The sequence below is a fragment of the Pipistrellus kuhlii genome, unplaced genomic scaffold (genome assembly GCF_014108245.1).
Source record: "Pipistrellus kuhlii isolate mPipKuh1 unplaced genomic scaffold, mPipKuh1.p scaffold_m20_p_9, whole genome shotgun sequence".
In the NCBI taxonomy this organism is placed as follows: Eukaryota; Metazoa; Chordata; class Mammalia; order Chiroptera; family Vespertilionidae; genus Pipistrellus; species Pipistrellus kuhlii.
The window spans coordinates 32464769-32479919 of NW_023425595.1; the positions used below are offsets into that span (position 1 = coordinate 32464769).

Consider the following 15151-nt stretch of genomic DNA (forward strand, 5'->3'; position numbering starts at 1 on the left):
GACCAAGCAGATGGTGTCCGACAGAATGAAAAATGGAAGCAGTTAGGAAGGACTGAGGAAGGTGGGCACCAGGAGGTGTGGTAGGCAGGGTGGCTGGGAGCCTGGAGGGTCCTGTTAGGGTGCAGGACAGAGGCTGGGACAGACAGAGACCTGAACAGGCCCACGTAGGTACTGGCACTTTCATTGTGAATCACTGAAGGCAGCATCTCACTCTGCTAACACTTCACAATCTTTAAAGAACTTCTGTAGACATAACTTCACTTGAGCCTCCTTATGAACTGATGAGGCAGGGAACTCTATAGATGAGGAAATATGTACAAAGAAGTTATGTAACCTGCTCAAGGTTACACAGGTAAATGAATGAAGATGCTGGGTTTACCCTCAGCTCTGGCTGTCTTTTGAGGAGTTGAGGGAAAGGAGTTGCCTTGCTTCAGCCATGGCATCTCCTCATACCCTTGCCTCACCTGGAGAACTGTCTGGCTCCAGCAGCCATTCAACAAGGGTTTCATGAGCCCCTGTCCCCTGACCTCTGCTCTTGGGCATGAGATGATGCCAGGGTCCCCTTTATTGCTGGTCTCATCCCTGCAAGCAGGACCAGTGCCAGTGCCTCCTTGCTGGGTTCTTCCTCCAGATCACCTGCTCCTGGCCATGTCCACCACTACTGGACCATCTTAAAACTTACCTGCAACAACTCTTTTTGGTGAACTCCACCAACCCACTCCTGGGGACTGTATTCTCTATCTGTGTTCATCTATGGGGTGGTAGATGGAGAAGGTAGGAGTTACAGGAACTAGTTTGGAACCTTGACTCTGCCACTCACTAGTTGATTGACTTTGAGTAAGACACGTATTCCTTTAGAGCCTTATATTTTAAATCTATAAAATAGGAATACAATACACGCTGAGTCAACCCCACATGAAGAGTAAATGAGTTAATGATTATGAAAGCATTCTGTAAGTTGCAAGAAGTGAAATAAGAGTAAAAATAATGGCAGTCATAATGCAGCAGCAGAAGTAACCACTACAGCTTTGGTTATTTCATAGATATCTCCTTCCTCCTAAGAATAAGGAGAAGCAGGTATTATCTTCATTTTGCAGAAGAGGAGAATGGGCTCAGAGAGGGGCAGTGTAAGAGGTTTCATCACCTGTGCCTTTGTATCCAGGAGTGGGGTGTGCTCCGATCTCACTGTGCATTCCGTGGAGCAGGTGCCAGAGTCACATTTCCAAAGGGACTTTTGGGAATAGCCTAACAGTGGCGCAATGCTTAAGGACTAAACAAATTAATCTTTGTTCTTTCTGGAACTATACAAGGGAAAGAACAGGTACTTTACGCCCATTTTACAGAGAAGAGGGAGGCCTGGATCTAAGAGTCTCCTATGGCTCCAAGTAGTTATTACTACCCCTGGGTGAAAAGGCTCCTGCTCTCTTCTTAATCCCTCTCTGGGAGCTTACCCATTTGTTCAGAAAATAAACTCTGCGATGGGTGCTGGGGCACCTACAAAAAACCTAAAATAAGGTCTGGGTCTTTTTGTTTTGTTTTGTAAATCTCAATTGAATATAGTGACCCGCCCCCCACCCCCACCCCCCCAATTGAGTTTTAGAGAGAGAGAAAGGAAGGGGAAGAGAGACACATTGATTGGTTGCCTCCTGCATGTGCCCAAACAGGGCTGAGGATCGAACTTATAACCCAGGTAGGTGCCCTTGACTGGGAATCAAACCCACTACTCTTCAGTGAGTAGCTGACATTCTAACCACTGAGAAACACTGGCCAGGGCAAGGTCTCTATTTTATTTTTAGATACACATATTTTATTTATTTATTTGGTCCTAAGTAATTTAAAAAATATATATTTTATTAATTTTTCACAGAGAGGAAGGGAGAGGGATAGAGAGTTAGAAACATTGATGAGAGAGAAACATCGATCAGCTGCCTCTTGCACATCCCCTACTGGGGATGTGCCCACAACCAAGGTACATGCCCTTGACCAGAATCGAACCTGGGACTTTTCAGTCCATAGGTGGACACTCTATCCACTGAGCCGAACAGGTTAGGGTAAGGTCTGTATCTTTTAAATGAACGTGGCTATGAAAATTGTGGGAAGAGGCGATTATACTGGAAGAAAAGGAAGCAGAGGCCAGCAAGGCGGCTACTGTATCATTCAAATGTTGAGCTGGAACAGTGGTATTAAGAACAGAGGAGAGAGGCCAGGTTTGAGATGCATGTAAGAGACAGAATGATAGAACTTGATATTTGATGAGGGAGGAAGGGGCCAACAAAAATTCCAAGTTTTATTTAGGTGATGCTTTTACTGAGACAGGAACACAGGAGGTGGGCAGGCTGGAGGAGGGGAGTAGAGTCTAGCGCTGAAGGTGCTGAACAGAGTTGTCTTTCTAAAGAGGATGGTGAGAAACAGAGGCTCTTGAACTCCCAGGAGGACTGCCCGACAGAGCATCCTCACCTACCCCATGACCAGGAACAGCTCTGGATTCTGGAAGGAAAGCCTTGCTTTCAATGCCAAGCCTCTGGCTTATGGTATGTAGGTTTGGCTCCAGTGACCCTAGAAGACCAGAGAGGCCATGGGGCCTGGGCTGTGGGGCTGGTGCGTTAGCTCCACCATTTGTAAGGTGGTAACTGCGCGCCAGCCTTGCTAGAAAAGCCCTGCAGCTGGAGATCACACTGATAAATTCACTGTATTACTTTGCACAAATCAATATCCCAGCACTTACCAGGGGTTGATGTGACCGAAATTGGTTTCAGCCAATTCGAGAGGGTAATAAATGGCCATTTATCAAATCAATTCATTCTGCGGCACTTCTCTGGCTACCCATCCTCTGGTACCCTGGGTGCCAGGGTCCACCCAGCTAGTCCCTAGCACACATGTGACACTAGCCCAGAGGACCCAGGGAGGCCTGGCCTAGGTCTACATCTGCCTCCCATTCTGCACCTCCTTCAGTCTTGAGGTCCCGAGGCACTGGCTGTTGCCTGCCTACCACAAACCCTGACCCAGAGAGTGCCTCGGGCTCTACCCGGGTGGGGAGTTGGACATTATCTGGCCATTGTCACTGTGATCCCCAGCCTTAGGGCTTACAGTAAGGTGGGCACATAGTTACAGCCTTACAAATGGAGTTGATGACTTACCAGTCCCAGAAACTAGGCTCCAATGGCCTCTAGTCTTTTCTGGAGTCAGTAGGACCATTACAGGGTCAACTTACATACCACAGGACATGAAGCAGGGCCTTCCTGACCTGAGGCAGATTTAAGGTGACAGAATGGAGCTTTGGATAGAAGAAAGAACTCAGGGCAGACATTTTGACAGCCCTTCGGAGGTGAGAAGCTGAATCATCTACTCTTGCTTGGGTGCACTCAAGGGGAGGCAGATGGGTGGGCAGTAGAGCTCTGTAGGACTAGGGAAAGACACCAGCCTGGGGCTGGGAGCTAAGGGTCAGTCCCAGTTTGAAGGAGACAGCTGTGGGCTCGAATTACAGAGCACAGTGCCCATCCCTAGATAGTCAACATCTTACGGACAGGGACTAGGTTTCATTCAGTGTTGCCTGGCACACATTGGAAAGAGCATGTGCTTTAGAATCAGGCTGTCTGGACCTGCTCCCCAGCACACAGGTGGGGAAACTGACGCTCAGAGAAGCTAAGTGACTGGCCTGAGTGACACAGCTGGTACCTGCTGACCTGCTATTCAAGCCCACGTTGGTTGAAGTCTTCCTATCTCAATGTCCTTCTCCTCTCCCAACTCTTACTTCTGGGAGCTTCATATCTTATGGGCTTGAAAAGCTGGTGAGAAGCAAGAGGTCAGAGGAGCAGGCAGCATGCTAGGAAAGGGCCATGTCAGAAGCAGAGGGAAAAGACTAGGATGGCAGCTGCAGTTCTGGCCCTAATGCACAGGAGACTCCAGCAAGAGATGCTCTCTTCGATCTCTGCCTAGGTACTCTATTTCTCCTTAGGCTACTCCTTCTCTCTCCAAACCCTGAGAGCTCCCAGCATCTCCTGTCCTGCCATTTCATACACGATGTTGGCAAAGAAGTGGGAGGTTGCCACCTCTAGGGTGGTGGCTGAAGGTGGAGGGCAGCTTGGTGAGGTTTGCGCCTGAACAGTGGGGCCTTATATATTTAAAAACTTTCCCTGGCTCCTGTGTGAGCCAGCAGGCAGCCTTCTGACATCTAGTTGTGAGGCAGCTCTGATCATTGGGACACTTATTTTTTTAAAGGCAACTTTATTATTATTTTTTTAATTTTAAAATGTTTTTATTGATTTCAGAGAGACAGAGAGAGGGAGAGAGAGAGATAAAAACATCAATGATGAGAGGGAATCACTGATTGGCTGCCTCCCGATGGTCTCTTACTGGGGAATCGAGCCGAAACCTGGGCATGTGCCCTGAGTAGGAATTGAACCTTGGACCTGTTGGTTCATGGGTTGACGCTTAACCACTGAGCAACCCCAGCCAGGCACTAGACACTTATCTGCTGATAAGGTCGGGCACCTGACGAGGGCTCATGGCAACCACACGAGTCCCACTGGAATGTGTGAGAATGATGGAGATCAGGCTGGGCTGTGTGTCACAGGGACAACCACTTTCACTTTCAATTACTCCTCTAATTGGTTTCCTAGCACTGAAAATGCCACCCCAGAATATCCCAGAGGGGCACCACAAGTTCAGCCTGATGTCTCCTTTCTCAGTGAGAACCTGGTACTTTCTTTGGCAGTTGCTGCTGCCACCAAATACTTGGAGAGAAGAGGCAGCAACATGAGAGTGGGACTGACCAAGACACAGTGGGGCAGTTTTTAACTTGAGCTGAGCATCAGAATCACCAGCAGGGACTGTTAAAACATGGGTTGCTGTGTTCTATCCCCAGCTTCTGATTCTATAGGTCGGGGGTGAGGCTTGAGATCTGCTTTTCTTTTAAAAAAAATATATATATTTTATTGATTTTTTACAGAGAGGAAGGGAGAGGGATAGAGAGCTACAATAGAAACATCGATGAGAGAGAAACATCGACCAGCTGCCTCTTGTACACCCCCTACTGGGGATGTGCCCACAACCAAGTTACATGCCCTTGACTGAAATCGAACCTGGGACCTTTCAGTCCCCAGACCGACGCTCTATTCACTGAGCCAAACCAGTTTCGGTGAGATCTGCATTTCTAACACGTTCCCAGAGGATGCTGATGATACTGATTCAGAGACCATGCTTTGAGAGCCACTGCCTTTGGGGACATCCCCTTTTCTAAGCTGGGCTTGGGTTCCGCTGCCCTTGCTATCACCTCAGGGAGCCATGTATCTGGGTCAGAAAACAAGGGGAGGCCATCATCTTTAGCAGATCCTAGTCCAATATTTCTTTCCGGTGGGGTCGGCATGGGCAGGAGGGCTATTGATTAGGGGTTGTACTAGTGAGCAGTCTGACTCTCAGGGGTCAAAGTATGGGACAGAAGAGCTTCTGAGGTGAAGAAGAAAGCACTCAAGACTTGTTCAGGATGTTTTATCTAAAACTGAGGCAGTGGCAAAAGACAAAAGTTCTGGTTCTGGCTCAGCTGCTACATTACTAGTGATGAACAAGCTCCCATTCCTCTCTAGGTCTGTTTCCTGAAAAATAGGGACATGGGGAACAGTGGACCAGATGAAGGTCAGAGTTAAACCGCAAACACAGGAAAAGCAGCCTCGAGCAGTTATTTAAGTGCTCTGTGACTCAGCTTCCTCATCTGTAAAATGGGGATTTAATGGTACCAACCTCACAGTAAGGGTGGATTAAATGGCAGAACACATGCAAAGAGCTTATTACAACGCCTGGCACATAGAGTGTATGTCAAAAAGTGTTGTTACAATATGCAATACGGTTATGGTGACAGCAGATGTGCACTTCATCACTAGCACCTTCCATACTCACCTGCACCCACCGTGGCGATGGCACTCTCCTGGCCGATGATGTGCTCCTTCAGCCGCTGCTCCAGTGGAAACCGGCGCCGCTCCTCAGCTTCGCGCTTCCGCTGCTTCTCCTGGTACTGTGGGGAGAGAGCAAAGGTGCTCAGGAGTCCGGGCCCAGCAGCATCTTGGTTTTATTCTATCCCTGACCCAGGGGATAAAACACAGGCCTGGCTCCCCAGGGGTCAGGATTCACAGCTCTGGCTTATGACGGCCTGGAGGCCGGTCCTCCCTCAGTCCTCCCGTTCTACTCCTCACCCATCTCCTTACCTCAGGCGGCCACTGCCCAGAGTGCTGGCCAACCCGGTTAGTAAAATAAGCACTCCTACTAAATTAACCCTTGATTCTGAAGTCTGACAGAAGACTTGGGTTTGAACCCCAGATTTATCACTTACAAAATGTGCTTATCACCTGGAGCAAGTTACTTCACCTCAGTTTTATCTTTCAATGAGGGATTAAATATGATGGTATATATAATGTGCCTAGCATCATGGCTGGCATGTAGTAAGTGCTCAGCAAATATTCTTTCCACTTATTCTCTTGAAAACCTTTTTGGTTTTCAAACCAGAACTATGAACACCTTCCACTTCAATGATACTGCATTTCAATGAAACACAATTATTCAGCAATTGCTCTGTGCTGGGCCCCAGGATGGGAAGGTGAGTCAGGGAGAAGGAAGAGAACTGTGCTCTGCCCCCTGGGAGGTTCTAGTGATGCTGAATGTTTGGCATGTGCTGGCCCTGGTGTGGTCCATTTCAGTAATGGCAGAAGCTCCTGAGCTTGGTCACACTTCGAGGAAGAAGAGGAGAGCAAGGCCTTGCCTTCAAGGAGCTCAAAGTCTGTTGGGGGAGGTGAGGCAGGGTCTGTGCATACATATTTCTCAGGCAGAACCATCCAGTTTCCTCACAGTTCTAAAACATGCATGCCCGTTCCTAGCCCTATGCCTTTTACTACCACCTCCTCACCACCCCCCAAAAAACAAACAAAAAACCCCTCCAACTACTTGAGAACAAGTTTGTTGTATGAGCCTGTATTCTAAAATCAGTGATGAACTCCCTGAGGGCAGGCACTATTTTCCACTCACTATTCTAGCAGAAGTCCTGGCACAGCAGAGGCACCTAGTGAATAACTACAAAAATGAATCTGATGACAAATATAAAGAGGAACAAACAACTAGACTGGGTGGTGTAGGAGGACAAAGAAGTGAAGGACACACAAAGTGTGGGACACTTTTTGGGTGGAGGCTTCCTGGGAGACGGGAAGCTTGCAGAAGCAGGAGTAATGGGCTAGGCGGAAGTTGTGGGACTCTGCAGAACAGGGGGGAAGGGTGAGTGCCTCGGTACCATGAGAAAGCGCTTATGGCAGCTGGGGAACGGGGGAGAAAGCAGGTCTTGGAGTAGAGAACTCAGGAGGCTCTCTTTCCCTCAGACCTCTACAACACTGACAGGTTTCTAGAAAGCATGCTGCCAAGGTAAGGCGCTGTCACAAAAGTTGTGGTTGCAGATTGCTCTTGCGGGCAGAGTGGATGAAAAATACCTGCTGCTTGGGCAGTGTTTTCCTGTTACGGTAGTGACCTTGACAGAAGTTAAAAAAAATAAATAGCAAACAATCCAATTTTGGTTGTTGCTATCAGTCTGTAACTGAAAGCTCCCATCAGTCCTGGGGTTTCATGTGGAGCAATAATTCGGCGCCGATCCCAGTGGAGCGACGCTTGCCGGTTGGAATCCAGAGTGTCACTGTGCAGCTCCCTCAGGCGCCACATACATCACCTGGCTCTGACGACTCCAGTCATATATCTGCCTCCTCCTCCTCCCTGCCCACCCAGTCCCTCTCAGCACGCGGCCCACGAGGGAAAGGCTCTGATGGTGAGATACACACAGGCCGGTGTACAGCACCAGCTAGTCCACTGGCCAGCTTACAGTCCATCGGGGAGACTGTGGAAGGAGCTCGAAGTGATGGAAACTGGTCTCCACTGGTTTGTTGGGTCCGTTTCCTCACTTCTCCTCAGTGATGTGTAACCCCACCTCTAGGCCTTTGCTCACACTGCTCCCTCACCACAGAAGTCTCTCTACTCCCACCCACCTCCAAGTGCCTTGGTGATCTCAGCTTCAATTCCGAATTGTCTAAGAACCCTCTTGTAAGGCCTCCTGCCTGCCGCAAGCCCCTGGAGCACTTACCGGTATTTGACTGAAATGAGTGCTCCACAGGCCTCCCCGGCAGGCCTGTTTCTCTCTCTTTTCTAATCCATAAAGTTCTTAGTGACAAAGAACTTCTCTATAGCTCCAGCACTTAGCCTAGGGCTGGGCTCACAGGAAGAGTCAATACATGCCAACTGAAGGAAAGAACTACCATTTGTGGACTAGCTGCTGTGCGCCATGCACTGTACTCAGCATTTTATACATAGCCTATTTTTTTGTTTCCTCTATTTTATTTTTTTTAAAAATTACCTTTATTGTTGAAAGTATTTCTAACATGGGGCTGGTATTCATGCCTAACTCGCAGGATCCTTGGGGATGTTGGTGGAGACTAAAGGAGAAAGTGTATATAAAGCACCTGGCAGAGTATCTGGTACACAGTGAATGTGTATGAGGAAATGGTATGTAAGAGATTCAAGTGGAGGAGAGCACAGTAGCTGGCCCTTGGGAGGCCTTTGATAATTGCTACTTCTCCTTCACTGCAGTTTGATAACTGATTATGTAACCCAGTGCCATTGATTGATTGATTGATTGGAACTCTATTTACTAAAACTCTTTAAAATAATGTAATCTGCATGGAGTTCCATACATAAAAAGAAGAGCTGCTCTGGCTCAAGTAGAAGCCAGGAGCTAAGTCCACGTGGATGCCCCCACTGCCCTGGAAGTGGCCCCTGATTCCTTCCCGAGGAACCCAGCAGGGCACAGTCCCAATACCAACAGGGTTCCGAGTACACCTTCTATGGCTCATCTCTGCCTGTCAGTTTTCCTTACGTGGTACAGACTTCCGCCATTGATCTGCGGGGCCTCATAGAACATATCTTTCTCCTTTGCTGCATGCCAAGCCTAACATGACTTTGTCACCAGTTTGTTGATTTGGGTACAATGTTCATAGCCTCTTTGTCTTCTCCAGGGAAACATTTCTACTTCCTGTAACTCTTCTTCAGAGTCATGATTTTATGGCTACCTTAGAATTCCTGCTATTTTCTTGGGCAAGAAGAAAGGGTCCTTAACGTCTATGGGGTCAGGGTGGGGAAAGGTTACATTGTGACTTGGTTCGTTTCTAGGGGCTTTCCAGATGGTCCTGGGAAAGAGTTAACCTATGGCCTAAATCTAAGCATGACCCGATTCTCTACCAGCCTGGAACCCTAAATATCTATTCCGAAAAACTTTTGAAAATGCAGAATTTTGGGTAAAAATGTACAGGATACTGAGATTAAACCAGATATGTTACAAATTCACTTTCTTTTCCTAATGCTTAGCACAGACTTTGTATAAAAAAAAAAAAAATGTACTGAATGACTTTTTAACTATATGAGCCCAGGCTTGTGAAAAGCAAGCCAGCGGAAGAACCTAGAAAAGGAAAATACTTGGTCTGCATATACTCTTCTTGGGAAAGAGGAGAGAGGAGAATGGGGGAAGGCACTTGGGGAGGGTTCCATAAATAGGGACTACTATTGTTCTTGGCTTTTTGAGGAAATGGGGAGGAAGACTACAGGGACTAAGGTCAAGGTCGTGCTTTAACAGGGAATGTAAGTGTAGGTGACCCAGCCTACAGAAGCAGAGGGTACTGGGCTGAGAGGCACTGAAAGAAGCCACACGGGAGCTCAGGAGTGGGGGAGTGATCATCTTCTTAATAAAAGCCATATACAATCAGCTTCAGAAGCCCTCACCTGGAGCCAGCAGCAACCAGCTCCCTATGCTGCATCTTGGCTGGATATTCGCTGCCACTGGTTTCCATCACTCTTGATTTAACATGGCACCCCTCCTGGCTTTGAGTGCATTTACAGGAAAGGGCTGGGAGGCTGAGGCAAAGCCTAGTTGGGCTCAGGCAGAGGTGGGGAGCTTTACAGGGAGAGGGGTATGTCAGGCACCATTACTGTTGGGCATCCCTTAGAGAAAAGGTCTGATAATGAACCTGGCAGTGTGTTCGCTGAGAGGGTAGCTGGGGCGGGGGTGGCAGGCATAATGAGACCCTGGGCAAGAATGGGATAGGGATGGTGGAGGGAAGAGAAGAGAGGCCAAGCTGCAGTTTGCCGCTCATAGGAGTTCAGGGCCACAGAGCACACTGGCTGCTCACAGACTCAGCTATGCCTTATCCTCCTGGCTCCTTGACTCCAACACCAGCTCACATCACAGTTATGCCCTAAAGCTGGGGATCACAGAGAGAGCTGGGTGGGGGGTCAACAAAAGAGACCAAGGGGCAACAGATGAGACTAGAGAGGGGAATGATGACAAGGGGAGCTGAAGCGACCCAACAAAGGAGTCTAGGGGATACATAGCAGATGGAAGGAGACTGGGGAATGAAAGTTTCTTGAACTGGCTCATAAAGGACACATTCCTGTAGAGCACATGTGTCAAACACAAGGCCCGAGGGCCAAATCTGTCCCGCCAGGCCTTGCAATGTGGCCCGCACCGCGCTGTCATCACTGCACTCCGCTGCGTTTCCATCACAATGACAGTTTATGACTGTTCAGTAAACCATTCGGCCCGTGATTTAGGCTGGATTTTAGATTTTGGCCCCTTCTCTGATTGAGTTCGACACCCCTACTGTAGAGGAAGACTGGGCACAGAGCAGGCATCAGTCCCATCAGACTTGGACATCACTATCATCAATATCTCAGATTCCATTCTCCTCTCTTCTAGACCATCCTCCTGTTGCTGCCAGAGCAACAGTAACATGTAAATAGCTGGGCTGATCCAGAGACACGACTAGTGAGAGAAGTTAAAAGGGGTAAGCGAAAAAAATGAGTTGTGTTCCTCTTAGTGCACCAAATCAGGAGGCATCTGACACTCTGGACCCTATACCTGGTGACTTACTTTGATCACTTGGTTGAGGTGGTCGGTGCCAGGTTTCTCCTCTATCATTGTCCCCTTTGTAATTAATAAGTATCTTGTGGGGTAAAAATCTGAGGCAATGTAAATATTTTGTTTTTCTTCAAACTTCATTCGTTAGTTTTAGCATCTATTGGTGATCTTGCCTGACTTGGGACCAGCTGTTCTAATCCTTGCAGCCCTATGAAGTTCAGAGTATCTCGTCCCTCAAAAAACAGAGATAAAGTAAATTAAAGCAAGATCCCCTTCCTCTCTGTAAAAACTCAATAATATATATATATATATATATATATATATATATATATATATATATATATATATATTAAAACAAAACAAAACACGAAACCGGTTTGGCTCAGTGGATGGAGCGTCGGTCTGTGGACTGAAGGGTCCCGGGTTTGATTCCGGTCAGGGGCATGTACCTTGGTTGCGGGCACATCCCCGGTGGGGGGTGTGCAAGAGGCAACTGATCGATGGCTCTCTCTCATCGATGTTTCTAACTCTCTCTCCCCCTCCCCCTTCCTCTCTGTAAAAAATCAATAAAATATATAAAGCAAGATCCCACTGGTAGCAAATAAATAGAGACAGAACACTAACTGTTGTAGCCTGACTCCAGCTCCTGCACTTTCATCCTGGAGATAAGACTATTCCCTGCCTTCAGGGAGTTCAGAGTCTATACAGGGAAATGAGACTTAAAACACAAATTTCATATGTCTACTTTTAACACAGGGCTTCCTAATGAATTTATTGAAAACCAACACCAGATGGTGTTCTAGACCAAAAATGCATAATCTGAGTTGAATTATAAGGAAATTTTAGACAAACCCTAATTGAGGGACAGCCTACAAAATAATCAGTTTGTACTTGTTAGCATATCAAGGTAATGAAAGACTGAGGAACTGTTCCAGATCAAGGACTAAAGAGACATGACAACTGAATCCAACGTGGGACCCAGAATTTTTCTTACATATGTTTTTATTGATTTTGGAGAGAGAGAAATATCAATGAGAGAGAAATGTCAATCGGCTACTTCCTGTATGTCCCCTACTGGGGAATGAGTCTGCAACCCAGGCATATGCCAACATTAGGAATTGAACTGGTGACCTTTGGTTCATGGGTCAACGCTCAATCACTGAGCCACACCAGCTAGGCGAATTTTCTTTTCTTGTAAAGAGAATTATTGGAACAACTGGAGAAATCTGAATAATATCTGTAGATTAGTTAGGATCAATATAATGCTCTGATTTTGAGGTTGTACTGAGGTTATGTAAGAAAATGTACATGTTTTTTTGAAAATTCATATAAGTAAGGATAAAGGGGCATAAAATGTATTATTTACTCTCAAACGATTCAGAAAAGATATATAGCTCTCTATATATTTATACATATTTAAGTAATAAAGCAAGTGTGATAAATGTTAATGATTGGTAATCTGCAAGAAGTGTTATAGTAAATCATTGTACTCTTTTTTGAAACCATGTAAAAATAAAATAAAAATAAAAAAACCCAGGATAATTTTACCCTTGGGGAATGGGGAGTACTGAAAGGGAGTAGAAAGTGAGCTTCTGTGTGCTTATGATAGTTTATTTCTTGACTTTTACACTAATATTATGTGTAACTTATAAAAGTATATTTCAATAAAAAGTTTTAAAAAAGTTAAAAACAAAGAAAGGACAAAGCAAAAACCTGTCCCCATAAAGCAAAGAGAGCTGTCTGACCCACAGCAAACCTGTAATGAAGGTCAGATAGTGTTTCCATCCCATAGGACCAAGCACAGGGCCAGGCACCAGCACTCAAAACGAGATACGTAGCAGGGAGCAGGCTGGGAAAGGAAGTGAAGAAATCCCTTTTCACCCTAAACCAGGAGAAACACAATCCTCCTACCCTCCTGCATACCTCACCCTTCCCTCCTGCAAAGCTTTCTTCAGCTCTGATGGGAGCACCCAGGCTCGAAGCCTTGAATGGGGGCCCAAGGGAGCATTGCATCCCAAGCTACCCCTGAAGCAAATGAAAAAATATAGACATAGGAAATGTGCTTGTGCTTCTGTCACTGGGATATGCAAATAAAATATATATGATAGGTCTATCTGCCTAATATTCCTGCCAATTCATTCTCTGGGTGTGATTAAAATGAGCAATAAATTCCTCGTGAGTCTCGGTGGAGTGAGGATCTGGGAGTAGAGATGCGGGCTGGCACCAGCACGTCCCCCTCAGCTGAATATTCATCATGGAACAGCTCCCCATATTTTTGTTTTATCTGCCATCATGTGCGCAGAGACATATTTCTACCTCTCCTTCGTCACTTAGTTAAGACATGAAAATGGTCTAAGCTTTAAGTATTAAACTCTCTATCTAGTGCAGGGGTGGGAAACCTTTATTCTGCCAAGGACTATTTGGAAGTTATAACATAATTTGCGGGCCATACAAAATTATTAACTTAAAAATTAGCCTGCTATATTTGGTCAAACACTTCACTTACCCTTAATGCCTGGCAGGGCCAGACCAAATGATTTTGCAGGCTGGATGTTCCCGACCCCTGATCTAGTGAGGTCACAGGCTACCTTCTCTAGGAAGCCTGACCTGCTCATTCTGCCTGGAGGAGACCCAGGCTTTCTTGGAGCCCCACAAAATCTGTGTAGACCCCTCCCCTAAGGCACAAGTCAGTGTGTGGGTATCAGAGCTGGGAGTACTGGCATCTCCCCATCCTCCTCTCTCACATGGCCCCCTCAGGGGACAGGAGCTGGGCTTCATCTACCTCTGGATCTTCTTGGGGGGGGGGTGGGGGAAAGAAGGTTCCAAAGGAGGCCAAAAGAATGGAGTAAACTATCAGTGAGGAGTAACTCATTTGGGCCAATGAAGGTAACAGAAATTTTAGGTTAAACAACACCTTTTGAAAGGCAGAATAATAAAAAAAAAATTAGCCTAACTGATAATTTTAAAATAGGAAAAACATCAAGAAATAACATTAAGTGAAAAAAGCATATCCCAAATGAAGAACTAGATCATAACTCAAACATCTTGAGAGTCAAGTAGAAAATACAGATTTTGACAGACAAGCCCATACAATAGGGAATGGAAGGCCTGTGGCTAGAGAGTCCACATGCCAACCTCTAAAGCATTACATTTACATTTAAAAAATTCTAGCTGGCAAAATAAAATATGGCTGCCAGTTTGAGATCCCTGGTATACACAAAAAGTCCACCTATATAAATATATATAGGTATGGTCCAGAAAAGGTAAATATAGTATCATAAGAGGAAATCTCTTATTTATATCTCAATAGTTATTTTTAACAACTTAGATTTTCTGTAAATCACCTGCTTGCTTTCTTTCAGCTTTAGTTTCCCATCTGTAAAATGGAATACTAAGAACTGCTTCATATGTTTGTTATAGGGTTAGAAAAAACATATATTAGAGTACCTGGCATAGTGCCTGGAATACATTAGATAAATGGTACCTACTATTATTATAAGTAATTAAAAATATTAATAGTGGTTACAAACAGATAGAAGGACTAGAATGCTTTTAAAGTTAGCTAGTTGACATCTCTTCCAGGAGGCTTTCCTTGGTCTTCCAGGCAGGATGAGAGGCCACCTCTGGGTTTTCAGTGGTGTCATGGTTCGCTTGCCTGTCTCCTTATCAGACTGTGGGATCCTTCAGTGTTTCACCATCTGTTTTCTTCCCACATAGCCCAGAGCTTGGCACACAGATGCCATTTATAAATATGTTCTGAATTATTTAATTCTCTTATTTTACCTTCCTAATTTTCTATGATGGGACAGATAGCTTTTATAATTACAAATTTTCTGTAAGGAGCACATATTTGACTACACAGTGGTAGGTGAAGGTGGAAGAGGCTGAGCTGGGTGGCAAAGGATACTGGACAGATAGCAGAGGAGTAAGATAAGGTCACAGCGGTGGTAATTCATGTTTAGACAAAGAGCCAGGCGACGCGGTCTCAGGCTGGAGCACCCTCCAGGCCTGAGTCATTACGTTACAAATACAGGGCCTCAGGAGCAGATGCTGCTCTCTTACTGGCAGAGGGAGACAGAACCCAGGTCTAAAGCAGTGCTCTTCCCCAGAAACTCTGCCTCATAATTTTGAAGAGGCAGTTTTTGCAGCTTGGAGGAAAAAAACAGAGCAGAAAAAATGGGTGACCACATAGATGCTAAGCACTGAGAGAAGAGGGCTGAGGGG

At 46.0% G+C, this 15151-nt stretch overlaps 1 protein-coding gene across 3 annotated transcripts in view; it reads right to left on the reverse strand.

Annotated features, from left to right (window-relative positions):
• The window catches only part of CLPB (caseinolytic mitochondrial matrix peptidase chaperone subunit B), a 129748-nt gene that overhangs the window by 17846 nt on the left and 96751 nt on the right, over positions 1-15151 (reverse strand). For all 3 annotated transcript variants that reach the window (XM_036426695.2, XM_036426694.2, XM_036426696.2), the window contains one exon: positions 5893-6007. In XM_036426695.2, coding sequence (XP_036282588.1) covers positions 5893-6007 — 115 coding nt within the window. The remainder of the gene's footprint in view (positions 1-5892; positions 6008-15151) is intronic.